Source organism: Meles meles, chromosome 7, assembly GCF_922984935.1.
Source record: "Meles meles chromosome 7, mMelMel3.1 paternal haplotype, whole genome shotgun sequence".
Taxonomy (NCBI): Eukaryota; Metazoa; Chordata; class Mammalia; order Carnivora; family Mustelidae; genus Meles; species Meles meles.
In genome coordinates, this window is record NC_060072.1 from 93,948,208 (window position 1) to 93,969,140 (window position 20,933).

The 20,933-nt window shown below is 35.2% G+C and overlaps 1 protein-coding gene and 1 pseudogene across 1 annotated transcript; one reads left to right on the forward strand and one right to left on the reverse strand.

Moving 5' to 3' along the window:
- The first annotated feature begins 16,017 nt into the window (after positions 1-16,017).
- Positions 16,018-16,965, forward strand: LOC123946431 (olfactory receptor 6C2-like). The gene has a single exon (XM_046011834.1). It carries the CDS (start codon positions 16,018-16,020, stop codon positions 16,963-16,965), a length of 948 nt encoding a protein of 315 aa, XP_045867790.1.
- Positions 16,966-18,687: 1,722 nt separating this feature from the next.
- Positions 18,688-19,617, reverse strand: LOC123946679 (annotated as a pseudogene).
- Positions 19,618-20,933: the final 1,316 nt, after the last annotated feature.

Here is a 20,933-nt window from a genome sequence, read left to right on the forward strand (position 1 = left end):
GAGGGTATGTGATATGTTTAGTGCTTTGAAGTGCATAAACCTGGCGATTCACAGACCTGTATCCCTGGGGCTAATAATACATTATATGTTTATTTAAAAAAGGAAAATAAAATAAAATAAAATAAAATATTTATAGCTAAAATATTGTGAAAATTAAAAGCAGGAAACCTCACAGAAGTGGACTTGGGATGCAAAAAGAGGAAGCTGAAAGGGAGGAGCCTTACCACTCAATGTCAGTTACAGGAAGAATTGTCGATCATAGACCTCACCAAAAAATGGAGGGCAGAAAATAATTATTAATTACAGGCCCCAACACGGAAAGATGTACACTGCATCTCCTACAATAAACTGACTACCCCTGCAACTCAGCCAATGAGAAATCATCATCACTCTAAATTCTTGCTCTTCTCCAGTGAACTTTTGTTCAAAACAACTTCTCTCAGATTCCACTTTCTTTTTTTTTTTTATTTATTTATTTTTCAGCGTAACAGTATTCATTCTTTTTGCACAACACTCAGTGCTCCATGCAAAACGTGCCCTCCCCATCACCCACCACCTGTTCCCCCAACCTCCCACCCCTGACCCTTCAAAACCCTCAGGTTGTTTTTCAGAGTCCATAGTCTCTTATGGTTCGCTTTCTTTTCCATAAAATAACATCCTTCTTCTTGGTTGGATTTGCCTATAGCCTTCATGACCCAAACTGCAATTCTGTCACTCATGATTCCCAAATAAACTCTTTTTTTTTTCTGGTAAGATAACCAACCATTTTGTTTCTTATGTTAACACTATACACACAACACTTTCATGAGAAGCCAATAGATAGTTCTTTGTTTTATTTCTTCTCTCTCCTTACTTTTATCAATCCTCAGGAATAAAGTTATTTATTTTGGATTCAATGTCTTTATATTATAAGTTCTCCTTCAATGAATTTAAACACAAAATCATTATGGAATGATTTGTAGTATTTTTCCCATGATATAACAAAGAATTACTAAATCACTTCTTACATAAATGTGCTTCATATATATTGTGTTGATGTTTATCACTGCAAATCTATTCAAAAAGCTAAAAAAAAAGCCTATGGCACTAGTATTTTTTAGTTATTCAATTATATCCATACATGATTGATCATACATATATATTTACATGTGTGTGTGTGTGTGTGCATTTACCATCACTTAAAAATTGTTACTAGTGCCTGAGACTGCCAGGTGTTTTATGAGAAGGAGCCACACTCTTATCATCAGTATACTAAGACACTGACAAAAGCAGGATGATATAGATAATAAAAATCATTGTTCTTTTCTCCATTGTTTGTTTTTTTTTCTTTTTACCTAGACATAAAGATACATGATGAAACACCCCTTCACCTAAAAGCATCTGTGACAAGTCTAAATCTATAGTCCAAATGTATTTCTACTAGATTATACTAAGTCAATACTGTTAAATTCTGACTATGTTTATTTTGTGTGTGTTTTTACGGTATGTTTAACTCCCTTTAAAAGACTTGTACAAGCTTTATTTAACCACTTAGTGTCTTGCTTTTATTAACTATCAAATTGGGTGAATAATAATCCATAGCCAGATTTTTATTGATTTTTTTGTTTGATGAGGATAAATTAGGTCATTTAAAGTGTTTATTTCAAGATCTCAATGAATATTTGGTATTATTTTGACATATAATCTCTCTTTTATAGAATACTCTTCATCCCTGGATTTGAGGAACATACTTTTCCTCTCTTTTCCGTTGTTTTGCTTTCATTCCCAAGTTTACCAGCAACTATTTGTCTTCTGTAATTAACTGTTGATAGTATTTTGTCTCTCATTCTCTGTTCCCCCCTTTTAAAAATTTTATCACAGAGTTTAATCTTGTATTCTGAGATAATGACATCTAAAGCAATGGTTAACCCACTCCTAAGTCAAGGCCTAAATATATGACCTCCTAATTTTTGCTGTGTTTAAGTGCTTGAGTAGTGGGTTTATCCACACATTTTTTGACCTACAACCACAAAAAAAAAAAGTATGCTAAGAAAAAACAACACCTTTGCTATATAAAATCATCTAAGATATAATTGTCCTAGTGATAAACCAGATAAGGAGTTGGGTCCCATAAACCATCTCTTCTACAGCATGTCTGGAACTGCCAACATGCAAGGATCCCATCTACTTTTATACACGGATATCTGAAAACACATCAAAACCAGGGTTCAAAAGTTTAAGGTGTCCTCTTCTCCTTCCTACCAGCAGAGGTCAGTGGGTACCTAAAAATCCTATACTGACCAGCTGTTAATCAGGAACACCCCCTTCACCTTGATGAGAAGGGCCAAGTAGGGCACCCACATCTGGCAGCAACAGGGTTGAGTTCTTGCCTTCTACTGCTGGACCAGTCTCAGAGGAAGCCAGCTACAACAGAAAGTCTAAGTAAGATCCAGAGACTCCTAACACAATAGCAAATCTATCCAGATTTCAATAAAAAGAATAACCTGTAATACCAATAACTAGGGAAATCTTAAACTAAATGAAAAAAAGACAATCAATCAAAAGCAGCACTGCAATGAAAGAGGTGTTAGAATTATCTAATAAATATTTTAAAGCAACTATCGTAAAAATAGTTCAGTGAACAATTATGAAGACACAGGCCAAAAAGAAAAATTAGATAGTCAAGAAAGAGGAAGAAAGAGAGAAAGAGAGAAAGAGAAAAAGAAAAAAAAGAAAGAAAAGAAGGAAAGAAAGAAAGAAATAGAAAGGAAGAAATCCTCAACAAAGAATAAAAGACATAAAAAACAATCAACTCGAAATTTTATGACTGAAAAAAAAATCATTGAAACTATAAAGTACTTGAAGTTTCAAATTTTTAAACATTGAGTTGGATTTATTTGAGCATTTTACAAAAACAACAAATGGGAACACAATAAATTAAAAGTACTAATCAGATGAAGGAAAAGAAGTGCCTTAAAGATTATTTTCTGGTGATCCTAAAACTGAAATTACTCCAAAGATGAACATTGAAAATCTGAGGAAGTTCTGATAAGATTGTGAGCAAATGCTGACAGCTGTCTTCCTTCCCAAACAATTCATAAAGCTCTCAGAAAAGCAGAAAGTGGGAAGATCTGAAGATATAAGGTAGAAAAAACAAACATTTCCAGAAAGACTGAGGTGTTGTGTGCTCGTGTGAAGAAAAGCCAGGTAGGTGCAGAGAAGAATATGGATGAAAGATTTAGTTATAGAAACAAATTCAATAAACAGTCTCAACATAAGAATGGAAGCCACAGAGAATAGATTCAGAGCTTGACAAAAAAAAAAAAATACATGTACAATTTGAATTAGGGAGAAAATAAACTGAATATTAATAAGTATAACAATAATAATAGTAATAAACAGAGCCAGAGGGATCCCTCGGACAATAACGAAAGATCAAACATTCTTATCAGCCTCTTCTCTGAAGGAGAGGAAAAAGAGGGTGGGACAGAAAAATTATTACGAAAACTCTAAAATGAAAAGAAAAATATCAAAAAATTTGGGACAGTGCAAAAGCGCTGCTGAGATAAGAGTTAATAGCATGAAATACTTACATTAGAAAGTAGGACCATGACAGACTGTGAACTCTGAGAAACAGAGGGTTTGGGAGGGAAGTGGGGTGGGGGTTGGGTAAGCCTGGTAGTGGGTATTAAGGAGGGCAGGTATTGCATGGAGCTCTGGGTGTGGTGCATAAACAATAATTCTTGGAACACTGAAAATAAAATTAAATAAAAAAAAAGAAATATGTTAAAAGGAAAAAAGTAAAAAAAATAGGAAAAGTGGGGAGGCAGGTGGGGGATGGGCTAAACAGGTGATGGGTATCAAGGAGCACACTTGTTATGATGAGCACTGGGTGTAATATGTAAATGATGAATCACTAAATTCTACTCCTGAAACCAATATTACACTATATATTAACTAATGAAATTTAAATAAAAACTTGAAACATTTAAATATATACATATGTACCTATAATTTAAAGAATAATATACTGAAAAATAAAATTTTAAAAAAGAATAATATATACATAAAAAAAGAAAAGAAACAAGTCTTGACTCAATAATCTAAGTTCTCCTCATTCAACATAGAAAGGAGGAGCAAATAAACTCAAAGCAGGCCGAAAGAAAGAACAACAAGAAAGGCAGAAATACAATAAATCAAAACCAATGGCGCTTGGGTGGCTCAGTGGGTTAAAGCCTCTGCCTTCAGCTCAGGTCATGATCCCAGGGTCCTGGGATTGAGCCCCACATTTGGTTCTCTGCTCAGCAGGGAGCCTGCTTCCCCCTCTCTCTGCATGCCTCTCTGCCTACCTGTGATCTCTGTTTGTCAAATAAATAAAATCTATTTTAAAAAACGCTATATAAAAAAAGAAAGAAAGAAAAAGCCAGAAAAACAATAGAGAAAAATCAATGAAACAAAAAAAGCTCTTTGTAAATATCAATAAAATTGGCAAGAATCTAGTAAGAATTAAAGAGAGAGAGACAAATAAAAGAAAGGCTCAAACTACCAATATCAAAGTGAAACAAGGTATATCCCTAGAGACAATCCAGACATCCAAGTGATAATATGAGAATACTATGAACAAATATTATGATATTTTGTGATAATATGTGGTGAGAATATGAGATTATGGACAAATTTATGCACACAAATTTGGCAGATGCAGTAGACCAATTCTTCAAAAAACACAAACTGCCATAGCTTACCCAGTAAGAAATAAATAATTTTAATATTTTTGTAATTATTAGGTAAATTGGGCTCATGATTAAAAATAAAATTTCCCCGGGGCGCCTGGGTGGCTCAGTGGATTAAGCTGCTGCCTTCGGCTCAGGTCATGATCTCAGGGTCCTGGGATCAAGCCCCGCATGCGGCTCTCTGCTCCGCAGGGAGCCTGCTTCCTCCTCTCTCTGCCTGCCTCTCTGCCTACTTGTGATCTCTCTCTGTGTCAAAAAAATAAAATAAAATCTTTAAAAAAAAATAAAATTAAGATGTGGTCCATATACACAATGGAGTATTATGCCTCCATCAGAAAGGACGAATACCCAACTTTTGTAGCAACATGGACGGGACTGGAAGAAATTATGCTGAGCGAAATAAGTCAAGCAGAGAGAGTCAAGTATCATATGGTCTCACTTATTTGTGGAGCATAACAAATAACATGGTCCCTGGGGATAAAAATACATTATATGTTTATTAAAAAAAAAAAATTTGGAAGGGGAGGCGAACCATAAGAGACTATGGACTCTGAAAAACAACCTGAGGGTTTTGAAGGGTCAGGGGTGGGAGGTTGGGGGAACAGGTGGTGGGTAATGGGGAGGGCACGTTTTGCATGGAGCACTGGGTGTTGTGCAAAAAGAATGAATACTGTTACGCTGAAAAATAAATAAAATGGAAAAAAAATAATAAATAAATAAAAAAATAAATAAAATTAAAAAAAAATAAAATTTCCCCAAAGAAATTTCTAGGTCCAAATATTTTCACTGGAGATTTCTCAGTGTTTCTACCCCTTGAACACATGGTAGGTTAAAAATCTTTGTTCAGTCAGTGTGTCTTTTCTTCATTTTTATTTATCTCTGCTTTCAAATTCTACAACTCTCCACATTATGGCTCCAGGTTTCAATGTGTTAGAACCTCAGGCCTCATTAATTTGTTTTTATTTTGTCAATATGCTTAAGCATTGGTTGGTGGAATATTATTTACTTGTTTTGTGCTTTTTCATAGCCATATGATTTATTTCACAGCCAAATGGTCTCTTCTGTTAATGGAAAACTATTAAATAAAAACTGCAACAAATTCAAAAGTCGTTACATTACTGAACTGAACTTCTGTTACCCTTTATCTTACTGTGTTCTTCCTTCAGGATTCTGAAAAACATACCATTTCTCCATTCTGTATCATACCATTTGTCATAAGCAAGTTATGCATGTGAATTTCAGAAGACACTAGTGAAGTTTCACCCAGGGAAGGATAAGAAAGTCAACTAAGAGATAGGTTAAGAATGTGGCATCTGATTAAGCTGGGAATTTAGCTTTCTCTAAGAATAAAATAAAGAAAAAGGTGAATTAAATAAATATGTATTCCATTTCTGATAGTACTGGACTAAGTGGTTTATTATCAACATGTATACTCTGAATTAAAAGAAAGATGGAAAAATATATTTTAAAGTATGGTTAAATAATTGGAACACTATCAATATCCTTCCTCACATTAAGATTGTCATCATTTAAGGCTAGTTTTCCATTGGGACATCTGCTGAGACTCCAATTCAACAATAAGAAAATGTGCAACTCAGTTAAACAATAGACAAAGATCCACACTTCACCAAAAGTGATACACATATGGCATATAAGCACACCAAAAAATATTCAATATCATATATCACTAAGGAATTAGAAATTAAAACAACAATGGGGTGCTGCTAAATGCTTTTTAAAAAGGTTAAAATCCAAACATTGACAATACCAAATGCTTGTAAGGATGAGTATCAACAGAAAATCTCATTTATTGCTGGTACAAATGCAAAATGGTGCTGTCTCTTTGGAAAAATAAAGCTTGGCAATTTCTTAAAAGAGAACATACTCTTTCCTATACAGTCCAGCAACTGTACTTCTTAGTATTTACCCAAATGATTGAAAACTTACATTCACACAAAACTACACAGTTTATAGCAGCTTTATTCATAATTGCCAAAAAAATGTAGGCAACTAAGATATCTCTCAGTAGGTGAATTGATAAGGCAACTAAGATATCTCTCAGTAGGTGAATTGATAAAGCATAGTACATTTAGACAGTGGAATATTTACCACCACTAAAAAAGAAATGTACCCCAATGTTTATAGCAGCAATGGCCATGGTCACCAAATTGTGGAAAGAACCAAGATGCTCTTCAACAGACGAATGGATAAGGAAGATGTGGTCCATATGCACTATGGAGGTTTATGCCTCCATCAGAAAGGATGAATACCCAACTTTTGTACCAACATGGACAGGGCTGGAAGAGATTATGTTGAGTGAAATAAGTCAAGCAGAGAGAGTCAATTATCATATGGTTTCACTTATTTGCGGAGCATAATAAATAACATGGAGGACATGGGGAGATGGAGAGGAGAAGGGAGTTGAGGGAAATTGGAAGGGGAGATGAACCATGAGAGACTATGGATTCTGAAAAACAACCTGAGGGCTTTGAAGGGGCGGGGGTGGGAGGTTGGGGGAGCCAGGTGGTGGGTATATATGGAGGGCACGCATTGCATGGAGCACTGGGTGTGGTGCATAGACAATGAATTCTGTCATGCTGAAAAGAAATTTAAAAAAAAAAAAGAAAGAAAGAGGACAATCTGAAAAGGCTACATACTGTAGGATTCCAACTCTCTAATATTCTGGATATGGCAAACTATGGATATAGCAAAAAGATCAGAGGTTACCAGGGGCTAGAAGAGAGAGAAAGGAAGCAATAAATTGGTGGAGCATAGGGGACTTTTATGCCAGAGAAATTATTTTGTATGATAATATAGTACCGCATACATGACATTGTACATTTGTCACAACTCATATAATGTACACAGCATAAATATGAACTCTGGAATCTGCTGTTTAAAAATGGTAATAACCTATATTCCCCCAACTAAGCATACATAATCTTGAACAGCTTTTTTTTTCAAAGCATTTTCTTAGAAGGGATGCATCTAAAATATAAGGATAGATATCAAGTAAAAGCATGGAAGATTTACATAATACAATCACTGAAAAAAAGAAAGCTTGTATGCTTATGATAATAATAAGGGCATGTATCCTACAAGATCAAATTTTAAAAAAACACTAGAGACAAAGATTTCATAATGACAAAATTTCCACAGTTAATGTAATTGTAAATTCATATGTCTTTAATAACATAGACTCAAAATATACACAGCAAAATGATTAGAAATTTCAAGAGAAATAGACAAATCCACAGTATTTTAACAAACTATTCTCAGTAACTGATAAAGATAATAGACAATAGTAAATGTGGAAAAAATATTTAACAAATATAACCTACGAGATAAATTCTGAACAGAATTGTGTTAAAGAAAAAAACTATTGAAAATCACCATACATTTGGAAAAAATGAAATAGCATTGAAGTATGACTGTGGTCAAAGAATAAATCATGACAAATATTAGAAGGAACATTTTATGTCATATAAAGATATGAAGTAACAAACTTGTGGGGTAAATATAGAGTGGTGATTAGCAGCATATTTAGATCCAAATTCATTAGAAAATAAATGACAAAAACTCAAAATCAATGAGCTAAGCATTAATCCAAAGAAGTTTAAAAAGGCATGACATTATACCTAACTAAATTGGAAGGAAGAAAGTAATACATATTAAAGCACATATGATCGAAATAGAGAAAAAGCAAATAGACAATGAGTAAAAATTTTTTTAAAACGTGCAATGCCAAAAGAGGAAAGTCTAAATGGACTAATGAGATAATTAAATCTTTCCCAAGGGTGACCAAAAAAAAAAAAAAAAAAAGAAGAGAGGAATTCAACCATTATATTAGGAAATAGAGTGCACACGACTATACATAATGCAGTCATAAAACAAAAATAATTGCAATTCTGCCAATAAACTCATAAATAGTGTTGAAATTTCTACAAAAAAATACAACTTCCACAACTGGTTCAAATATTTAAGAAATGTATACCAGTTCTACAAAGACATTTCAGGGCATAGCTAAGGGAGTATCTACACATTGTAAAAAATGAGAATTGCATAATCTTGATACAATAGTTGATGATGATATTATAAGGGGCTCTCAATGTCTGAACCGAAAATCAAATCCACAGAGAAAGGAGCTCCTGCATACAGTGTATCCCGGTCAGCCTTCTCAGACAAACAGCAGGATGAAGAAGAGTACAAACAGAAACTAAGTGGCCCTTGAATTCATCTATTAGGGATAAAGACGACTGTAATCAGAGATGGACAAATGGGAGGTTTCTAAGATACAGGTAATGTTCTGTTCCTTAACCTAGCTTGTGGATAACTCTATAATGATACACTGTCTTGTATGCATGGTAGATTTTTTTTTAAAATAAGTCTTATTTAAAAATTGTTCAACAGTACAACTCTACGGTATTGTAAATCGCATCGGTGAATCCAGGGAAAAATTATTACAATATGCTCATAATATGATTATATGTTTGCAAAATCTAAGAGAATCATCTGTGGGGAGGAAAAGATGACTTGTTATAAGATATATTCATTAAGATCAAGGCCATTCTAGATGCAAAAATATTAATTAGATATATTACATATATAATGTATTACATACATTAGTAAAAAAGATAACATAAAGGGATGAAAAGAAAATTTAAAACTATCAAGAATTAAACCTTTTTGAAGTTGCACAATATTACATGCAAGGTATGATTTGTTCTTACTATTTACAATCCAACATATAAAATCATAGTTTTTAGAAATCTTAAATTCACTGTTTATCCTCTTTCTAATCCCCAGACCAAAAATTTAAGTACTAATTGGCATTGTAAGAAATTATTCCAGGGTACCTGGGTGGCTAAGTGTCTGCCTTTTGCTCTGGTCATGGTCCCAGGGTCTTGGGATTGAGCCCTGAGTCTTGGGATTGAGCCCTGATGTTGTTCTATCCTACTGTCTCAAAGGACAACATCCCTGTGGCTATCTATTTTAATGGTTTTGCCAACATTCATTAAGCAAAAGATTCCTTAGTGACATTAGACCCCAGGTCACTAAGGATCCTTTACTTTATTCATACATGTGATCCCAGTGCACCCCAGAAGGTAGAGCAGAGGAACAATTTTCTCATTAATTGAGCCCTGAGACTCCCATTTCACCAGGGAGTCTCCTTATCCCTCTGCCCCTTCCCCACACTCATGTGCAGGTTCATGTGTGCTCTCTCTCTCTCTCTCTCTCTCACATAAATAAATAAAATTTAAAAAAAAGAACCTACTCATATAATATATTGTCTCCCACAACATAAATCCTAATAGCAAAAAAACTTTATTGTGTGAAAAATTATTAAGAAGGACTTAAACAACAAATAACTGCCTTAATTATAATATAAAATGAAAATTAGGGAAAGAATCAGAGAGGGAGACAAATCAGAGAGGGAGACTCTGGACTCTGAGAAACAAACTGAGGGTTTCAGAGGGAAAGGGGTTAGGGGGATGGAGTATCCAGGTGATGGGTATTAAGGAGGGCATGTGTTGTGATGAGCACAGGGTGTTATATGCAACTATTGAATCATTGAACACTACAACAGAAACTAATGATGTACTATATGGTGGCTAATGGAGCATAATAAAAAACAAAAGAAAGAAAAAGAAAAAAAAGGAAGAGAAAAAAGAAAATTAGGGAAAGAAGCCATAGAAGTGATGCTGGTATAATAAAAAGTAATAATAAAGAGAGATTAGATTAATTTATTCAAGCATTTTGCAACAAGGACATTTTCTCCTTCCTTTAAATGTAGGAGCTTTCTTTCTTAATCATGACAAATATATTCATCATGAGCCCTAATCTACAATCATCAAACCATAACTCCTAAAGCAACTAATATGTAAACATATAAGGTTTTTCAAGATTTCTAAACAGTCATCTCCAAACTACTATAATTTCTATTACCCTTTTATAATGGATCACGAGCAGCATTTTTTAACCAGTCCTTCAAACCTTAGTTTATGTCTTAAAGTATTTTCAGATGGGTCCCTTTTAATACATATTGCAAGTTTTGGGGGGCAGATATTTCACAGCAGAAATTATTAGAGCCATGGTTTTTACTTGAGTGAAATGTTTTTGAGTCATCCATGTAATCATAGTCTTATCAAGCATCATCTGTAGGTAGAATAAAATATGCCTGCCATATATATTTTTCCCTGGTTTTCAAATGTAGGTAAATACTCCTGTGATTAAAAAATATAAATTCAGTCTGCAATATCATTGAACATAGTAATTTTTCAATACATATTTTCATATTAAATATTTACAAACAAAAAATGACTTGGGAGATTATGGAAGGCAAAATATTTTGATTATTAAAGTCTCTTATACCATATCTTTAGAAAGTGTAATAGAGAATTAAATCAGGCTTGCACACTTTTTCTCATTAATGTGATGGGCACCTGGCCTCTGTCTGGTGCTGTTGTTCTATCCTACTGTCTCAAAGGACAACATCCCTGCGGCTATCTATTTTAATTGTTTTGCCAACATTCATTAAGCAGAAGATTCCTTAGTGACATTAGACCCCAGGTCACTAAGGATCCTTTACTTTATTCATACATGTGATCCCAGTGCACCCCAGAAGATAGAGCTGAGGAACATAAATATCATTATTTTTAGAGGAGGAAAGCCAAATCCTGGCTCAGAACAATCAGAGCTCTTCCAAAACCCAGAGAAAATGTGTTTGTTCTCCTCCCTTACATTAAGTTTCTTCCCTTCATGACAGAGATCAAAGAAAATGCTTCCAAGGTTTAAAATAAGAGTCTCTAATGAGAGTGAAAACAGGAAACTTAAGGAACTCAAGTTCCTCCAGAAAATGCCTGAAGAGGGACTGTGACTTGATCCCATTGGACCTGGGCTTTCTATTACACATCTCTTTCCCCAAACCATAGAGAAACAGGAAAAAGCTGCCAGCTAAAACCACGAATAATTACCTAAAGAGTAAGTACTGTAGGTAGACATGAGAATTATTTTCTCCCTTAAGAGATAATAGAAAGTAATTTTTGTTGGTATTTTCTTCTGTAATATGGTTACTTAAGCTTGTTTTAACTTTTAATGTGGAAAATTGTAGTAGACATATTATGAACTATGCAGTAGCCCTTCGTAAGTAGCCAGAGCTATACTTTGCATCCGTAAGTAGTCACCCACGCAGTGTAGTTTCAAAAACATACAGAAATATGCCTGGGATTTGCACCCAGAAAGAATATTACATTGCTTAAAATGTTAATATTTTCTAATTTGTAAATATTCTTTTATGATGAAAAACTTAAACAGAACGAAAACAACCCCTCCTAGACATCTATTAGTTAAACAGAAATGTTCTCTTAAAATCTAATTCTTCAATAAAAATAATTTGAGTAATTTGATGAATGAGGAGAGAGAAACCATTTTTATTGTTCATGGAACACTGTTCAGGATAGCAAAGTTGAGAAGAGTATTTCCACCAGGACAACTTCTGCTTGCTGTATACCCAGAGGGAAATATGAAAAAGGAGATGAGAGCAGGATGTCAACTTTTAGTTCCTTTGTAGTTAGTTCTACTTATTGCCCTTTTTGGAGTCCTGAAGTAGTTAGAGAGAATCAATTCTTAGATAAACCGAATCAAAGGATAAGGCAAAGAATAAGCTATAGTAAATTATTAGTACACTATTTCACTTGCATGAACGAAAAACTATTAATAAATTGAACTTTCTAATGTAAGCAAAAATAGAATTTCCCAAATAAAGAATATTGAGAGGAAATGAAAAATGTCAGAAAGTTTGAAAACAAATAGCCTGTTTTTCTTTCCTTGCATAAGCCATTGATTGGTATGAGAGGCTCACAAAGAGATCATTCTTTAGCAGTGGAAGAGTCATCAAAGAAACAGTTTTGATGTTTTGAAACACCTTTGGAGTTTTAGCATGATGGAAATGCATCTGAGAGGCTGTCTTTACATAAGGTTGGCCAGTAGCTTTTTTTTTTTTAAGATTTTATTTATTTATTTGAGAGAGACACCACATGATTGGGTCGGTATGTGGGGACGGGTTGGGGATAGGCCAAGAGAGAACCAGACTGCTTACTGAGCAGGGAGCCCAACTCAGAGCTCAGTCCCAGGACCCTAGCACCATCACCTGAGCTAAAGGCAGACACATAACTGACTGAACCCCCCAGGTGCCCTTCATGTTGGCCAGCAGCTGTGCTAGTGTCTTCACTTTAGTTGTATCCTGTCCACACTATTTCCTTTTCCAAACTTTTTAATTAGAGTCCCTTCAGGAGCATCCATTTTCCTGTGATGGTCCCTTTAAAACAAGGCTTGCTTTGACTTATATAGCTCATAAGTCTTTAGAAGGCACATGTCCTTAGGAAGAGAGAATTAATATTGCCACACTCAGAGGGCTCTTTCATTTGCAGGGATTATTTTAAAACCAATCTAGTGAAAAATCACTCATATAGCAAACTGCTTGATGTTTCCTGGGAAGATACCATGTCCTTTAGTAATGGAGCAATAGCAGAAACCCTAGACTGTTTTCATATAGGACATATTCTCGTAGTTCCATTATAAATAATTAACGCTTATTGAGGACTAGGAGTGGTTACGACTCCACAAACAGAAATAGAGTCCTTTCCTGTTGTTGAATAATATACATAATGGTCACATATAATATCAACAAAAAGAGACTCATGATATAAGAAAAGGGAGCCAGTCAATATTTTACTCATCCTTCATGTGTATCTCCAATCATAATGTAAATATATAAATGAGGTGACTGTACATTCTATAACAGCACTGATTGGAATGGAGGCATGGATATGAGTGATGAGGCTGGGCAACACACTTCCTTAATTGTCTGGGTGGAGCTCAGACATTAACATCATATGAAATTCTTGATCACCATAAAGAAAAATAAGAATGCTGACCAAATCCTGACCAAAATAGGCATTAAAGAGGATAGCTTAGTCAAAGTATATAGATGACTCTTTTTTTTCCTCCAGTTCACACATACATAACAAAAAATAACCTCTATTTTGGAAAAGTGTACAGAAACATAGAGGAGACGTATAAGCATATGGAAGTATACCATGTGGTTTATTCCAAGGAGGAGTAAACAACAGGTGTTTAGAAATAACATGGTATCCTAATCTCACATACTCTGGGAGGGTGAATGAAAATTTCCTTGGAAAACTGATACTAAGGAGAATTCTGAAGGACCAATTGACTTAATCAAAGAGTAGCCCTGGAAGAGAAAACAGCCCTTGAGAAAAAAAAGAAGAGAGAAAAAAAAGATAGCCATTCAAGAGAAGAGAAGAGAGGAGAGGAGAAAAGAGAAAGGAAGGAAAGGGAAGGGAAGAGGAGAGAGACTTTGAAAAAATATGAAGAATACAAGCTGCCAATGTTTGTGGAATTTAAGTTAGCAGAAAGAAAGGTAAGGAATATGTAAGTGATAAAGTGAGAAAATAAGGAAGGTCCTGTCCATGAAGAGTCTTGCAGGCTACGCACAAGAGACTAATCTTCATCAATAAATAGTTAACACTGGAAGAGAATAAGGCTTAGAGAAGGACCATGATTTCACTTTGAATTCATGGTGTATGAAGTGTCCATGGAACAGTCAACTGGAAATGTGCACTTAGCAATTGTTTTATTTGGAAAAGTTTTGGCCTTTGGAATGCATATAAATGAGAATAAAATCAATTGTATGAAGTGAAATCCTCTTGTAGAGCATGCAGTAGGAAGAAGAACAAAGAGCAAGCAAGAAAAGAGGGATCTCAAGATAAAATATTGGGGAACAGAAATACTTCATAGGTGAATAGAGAATGAGGTGACTGTAGGTCAGTAAAAAGAAAGATATAGAGTGCCTGGGTGGCTCAGTTAATTGGACAAGTGCTTTTGGCTCAGGTCATGATCCCAGGGTCCTGGGGTCAAATCCCACATCAGGTTCCCCCTGCTCTACGAGACTTGTTTCTCCCTCTTCCACTGCCTGCTACTCCCTCTGCTTGTGTTCTGTCTCTTTCTGTCAAATGAATAAATAAAATCTTTAAAAATAGAGAGAAAGTCAGGAAGAAAGTCAGGATGATGGCATGGAATCAGTTTGAAGCATGACAGAATCTTAACTTAAAAAAAAAAATTGTGGGGATGTCAGGCAAAGGAACTACAAAAAAATATGCCAATGACTTCAATAGTAATAATGTTCCTGTGGATGTTAGAGCAGTGGGAGGTTGGACATGAAAGTTTGCAGAGCCTGAAGACCTAAACAAAGTTGGGGCAAGATGAGAAGGTGACGATGATAGTATCTTTTTGAAAAAATTAAACACACAATTAAAGATTCATAGCCTGCGGGGAGCCTGAGTAGCTCAGTTGGTTAAATGCTCTAATCTTGATTTCAGCTCAGGTTATGATCTCAGGTTAATGAGACTGAGCCCCGAGTTGGGCTCTGCACTGGGCATGGAACTTGTTTAATTCTCTCCCTCCCTCTCCTGATCCTCATTCTTCCTCTCTAAAAATAAAAAAATAAATAAATAAATAAGAAATAAAAAGCTGCATAGCTCTGGAAGACTGTATTTATTGGTATTAAACATAGATTGCATTTCAGGGCTTTTGAGAGATATGGAGCCACAGTCAAGTGAAAAACAACATGTACCCATAGTGAAGATATTCCTTTTTTGACATGGAAGATAAAACAGTTGTATATCAAACCATCTTTGAGTTAAGATAATGAATACAAGCAGATAAGAATAACGAAATTAGGGAAAATCTCAGGGTCCAGTGTTGCATTTTGTTGTCATTGTTGTTTGTTTTCCAGCAGAAATGCATCTTACCGTTAAAACAATCCTTGATAATAACAACTGAAGAGAAGTCATGTTCTTTGTTATCTGGATATGATATATATCCAAGATTTGTCTTGGATAAACAATATTTAAGTACACATTAAGAAAAACCACCGTTTTTTTTTTTTTGCTCTAACTTATTTGTAAATCCAATCCATGTGATGAATTATAAACAATCAACATGTACAGATGCAAATTTCGAGGGGCAAAGAATGATCTGAGAAAATGTTGCATTGTTTTACAGAAACATGAACTCTGAATAATCTTTACTGCTCAGGCGTGGAATATTCAGGAAGGCTAACTGGACTAGTGGTAATATTGATTATGATGTGAAATGAGAAAATAAATGTAGACTTGGTTTGCTAGCCTTTTATAGTCAGTTTTTTCTTACAGAATTTAAATATTGATCTCATAAAAATCTCTCTTATTTTCACATGCTGATGGATAGATGTCAAAAGTCAGTGATGAGAAACTACACAGCAATAACAACTTTTATCCTGCTGGGACTGACAGATGACCCACAACTGCAAATCCTGCTTTTTATCTTTCTATTGCTCACCTATATCTTGAGTGTAACAGGGAACCTGACAATTATAACCCTCACATTGGTAGACTCTCATCTTAAAACCCCTATGTACTTTTTTCTTAGAAATTTCTCTTTCTTAGAAGTCTCATTTACCACTGTATGTATTCCTAGATTCCTATACAGTATATCAACTGGGGACAATACTATTACCTACAATGCTTGTGCAAGTCAAATATTTTTTGTTTTTCTCTTTGGAGCAACAGAATTTTTTCTCCTGGAAGCCATGTCCTATGATCGCTATGTTGCTATCTGTAAACCCCTTCATTACATGACCATCATGAACAATAGGGTGTGCACCTTATTAATCCTCTGTTGCTGGGTGTCTGGTTTGATGATCATTCTCCCTCCCCTAAGCTTGGGCCTCCAGATTGAATTCTGTGACTCCAATGCCATTGATCATTTTGGCTGTGACGCAGGTCCCCTCCTAAAGATCTCATGTTCAGATACATGGGTACTAGAACAAATGGTTATCCTTGTGGCCGTATTTGCACTCATTATCACCCTAGTGTGTGTATTTCTGTCCTACACATACATCGTCAGGACAATTCTGAGATTCCCCTCTGTCCAACAAAGAAAAAAGGCCTTTTCTACCTGCTCATCACACATGATTGTTGTTTCCATCTCCTATGGTAGCTGCATCTTCATCTATATCAAGCCATCAGCAAAAGAAGAGGTAGCCATAAATAAAGGTGTTTCAGTGCTCAACACTTCTGTTGCACCCCTGTTGAACCCCTTCATTTACACGTTGAGGAATAAGCAAGTGCAACAAGCTTTTAATGATTTCACAAAGAAGATGACATTTCTTTCAAAGAACCTGAAGTTTTAACAAAGCAGTGTAAAATCAAAGAAGAAAGCCCTCTAAATATTTAACTACAGCTTCTGACTTGTTTCATTGCTTTGTGCCAATAATGTAGTCATATTAACCCTCTTAAAGATGTTTAAGAATACATCCTAATCTCACCTTAATCAAACTCCTTTTTCTTTCAAACCAAACTCACGCATAGTGGCTTCCCTCACTGTTAAACTATAAAATATATTTCCAAGTAAGTAAACATATCTCCACTTCTGACTTAGTCTTTCCTTCAATGTTCTAGGGAAGGAAGGAAAGTAATAATATTTAAATCTATATAAATTCTACAGAAGACACACAACATAGTAACAAACCAGTTTCTTCCCCTAATCAATGTCATCAAAATTAATACCATAATCTAAGACCCAAATACAATATAGAAAACAGCAACAGCAAAGATGCCTCAAAAGAAGCCAAATAAGGCGTTCCAGGCTAATTAAAATAATGAAAACAACAAGTGGAAACAGAGATACCAAAGGGAATTGGGGAATAATCAGAATTGAAGAGATGGAAACAGCTTCAAACACTGATAAGACTTCTAATTATTTACTTATATTTATGACAGAACTTCACTTAAAAGGCATATATTTAATTTGAAACAAGAGTATTGACAAGAGAAATGTATGGTAACTATAGGCATAGACAAGATCAAATACCACTGGCACATATGGAAGATAGCCTTGAGCTAACAACTTAATCACCTCTATGGTATAAACCAACAGGCATAGTGGCATAAACATTGGGAGAATTATAGAATTGTGGCATCTATGTGTTTTAAGGATTGACACTTAGAGTAACTCTAGTTTTAGAGAAAATAAAACATAATTCTATCTCTCAAGAAGTCATTTGAATTAGGAAAAATTGATATTTGATATAATTTACCATGGAAACTGATACAGAAGTAAATGCTAATAACCTATATGCCAGGAATTAAATTCATCATAAATTCCCATTTATTCAATAGATTCATTGACATGTTGAAGAGATTAAGCTTGTGGTTTTGATTTGAATTTCCCTGATGGTATTGCATGGAGCACTTGGTGTGGTGCATAAACAATGAATCTTGGAACACTGAAAAAATAAATTTAAATTAAAAAAAAAGATTAAATGTGTTTTATGTTTTTGAAAAAGATTGTGTGAGAAATCAACTAAATGTCTGCTAAGTCATATTTTATTTTCTACTGTAATTTTTAAAATTTACCCAACATAAATACTAAAATAAGAGGTGACTGGATGGCTCAGTGAGTTTGTGTCCACATCTTGATTTCAGCTCAGGTCATGATCTCAGGGTCATGAGAACCAGACTGGTCATGGGCTCTGTGCCCAGCAGGGAGTCTCCTGGAGATTCTCTGTCCCTCTTTCTCTCCTTTTACCCCTGCTCTCTCTCTCTCTTTCTCTCTCTCTCTAAAATAAGTAAACAGAATCTTAAAAAAAAATAAAATAAAATGACACAAGTGAAATGTTTGATTCATTTCAAAAATATGCCTTCTTAATATGGTAACAATTGGCATTACAAAAAATAACTTTACAAAATATTTCTTCAGGTTACAAAAAGTTAAAGAAAGAGTTTCTAAGCTCAGGTAAACTAAAGAGATCCAAATAATTAGATTCTAAAGATCAATACTAAACTAGAAAAGTCAAGAAATTTTATTCACTGTGCTGTTTATGTTTTTATGTTACTTATTTCAACAGACAGTATTATTTATCTGAAGCAGAAAATATCTTACTAAACACATCTCTGAAGGCTTGTTTAACTTGCTGGTTTCTCAGAGTATAAATGAATGGATTCAACATAGGGGCAACTGAAGTATTGAGCACCGCTACTCCTTTGCTTGAAGTGACTCTTTCATTTGCAGATGGCTTTATGTACAACTACCATAACTGATGGATACAACAATCATGTGAGAAGAGCAGGTCGAAAAGGCTTTTTTCTTTTGCTGAACCGAAGGGAATTTTAGAATTGTCTTGATGATGTAAGAGTAAGAAAAGATTACTAATAACAATGTGACAATGAGGATCATCACAGCTAAGGAAAAAGGCGATCTGTTCTATTTAATGTGTGTCTGAGCAAGAAAGTTGTAGGACTGGAGAAATGTCACAAATGAAATGACCAATGATATTGGAAGCACAGAAATCCAAGTTCAGAATCAAAAACAATGGAGAGAAAATGACCAGGAATCCAGTTGCCCAAGAACTGAGTACAATCTGATGACAAATTCTGTTGTTCATGATGGATGTATAATGCAAAGGTTTGCAGATGGCAACATAATGGTCATAGGACATAGCTGCCAGAAGAAAAAATTCTGTAACCCCCAAGAATATATAAAAAAACAACTGAGATATACAGCCATTATAGAAAACGGTCTATTCTCTGCTTACAATGGACATTAGGAATCTGGGGATGCAAACACTTGTGAAAGAAATTTCCAGGAAAGAGAAATTATGGAGGAAAAAATACATTGGGGTCTTGAGATGAGAATCCAGTAGAATAAGGGCAATGATGGTGAAGTTTCCTATCATACCCAGCATGTAATTTAGAAATAGAAATATGAAAATTACAATCTGTAACAAAGAATGATCTGTCAGTCCCAGAAGGATAAACTCTATCTGTTTTGTATGGTTCTTCATTTCTCTTTTGTGATTTCAAACAAATCCTAGAAATAAAAGGTACAATGATAAGCAACCTCTTCGACCTCAGCCATAGCAACATCTTCCTAGGAACAACGGCAAAGGCAAGGGAAGCAAGGGCAAAAATGAACTATTGGGATTTCATCAAGATCAAAAGCTTTTGCCCCACAAAGGAAACAGTTAACAAAACCAAGTAACAGCTGACAGAATGGGAGAAGATATTTGCAAACGACATATCAGATAAAGGGCTAGTATCCAAAATCTATAAGGAACTTAGCAAACTCAACACCCAAAGAACAAACAATCCAATCAAGAAATGGGCAGAGGACATGAACAGACATTTCTGCAAAGAAGACATCCAGATGGCCAACAGACACATGAAAAAGTGCTCCACGTCACTCAGCATCAGGGAAATACAAATCAAAACCACAATGAGATATCACCTCACACCAGTCAGAATGGCTAAAATTAACAAGTCAGGAAATGACAGATGCTGGAGAGGATGTGGAGAAAGGGGAACCCTCCTCCACTGTTGGTGGGAATGCAAGCTGGTCCAACCACTCTGGAAAACAGCATGGAGGTTCCTCAAAATGTTGAAAATAGAACTACCCTATGACCCAGCAATTGCACGACTGGGTATTTACCCTAAAGATACAAACATAGTGATCCGAAGGGGCACGTGTACCCGAATGTTTATAGCAGCAATGTCTACAATAGCCAGACTATGGAAAGAACCTCGATGTCCATCAACAGATGAATGGATCAAGAAGATGTGGTATATATACACAATGGAATACTATGCAGCCATCAAAAGAAATGAAATCTTGCCATTTGCGATGACGTGGATGGAACTAGAGCGTATCATGCTTAGTGAAATAAGTCAATCGGAGAAAGACAACTATCATATGATCTCCCTGATATGAGGACATGGAGAAGCAACATGGGGGGGTAGGGGGATAGGAGAAGAATAAATGAAACAAGATGGGATTGGGAGGGAGACAAACCATAAATGACTCTTAATCTCACGAAACAAACTGGGGGTTGCTGGGGGGAGGTGGGATTGGGAGAGGGGGAGCGGGCTATGGACATTGGGGAGGGGAGGCGAACCATAAGAGACTATGGACTCTGAAAAACAACCTGAGGGTTTTGAAGGGTCAGGGGTGGGAGGTTGGGGGAACAGTTGGTGGGTAATGGGGAGGGCACGTTTTGCATGGAGCACTGGGTGTTGTGCAAAAAGAATGAATACTGTTATGCTGAAAAAATAAATAAAATGGAAAAAAAAAGAAACTATATGAGAAGTTTTATATCCAGGAAAT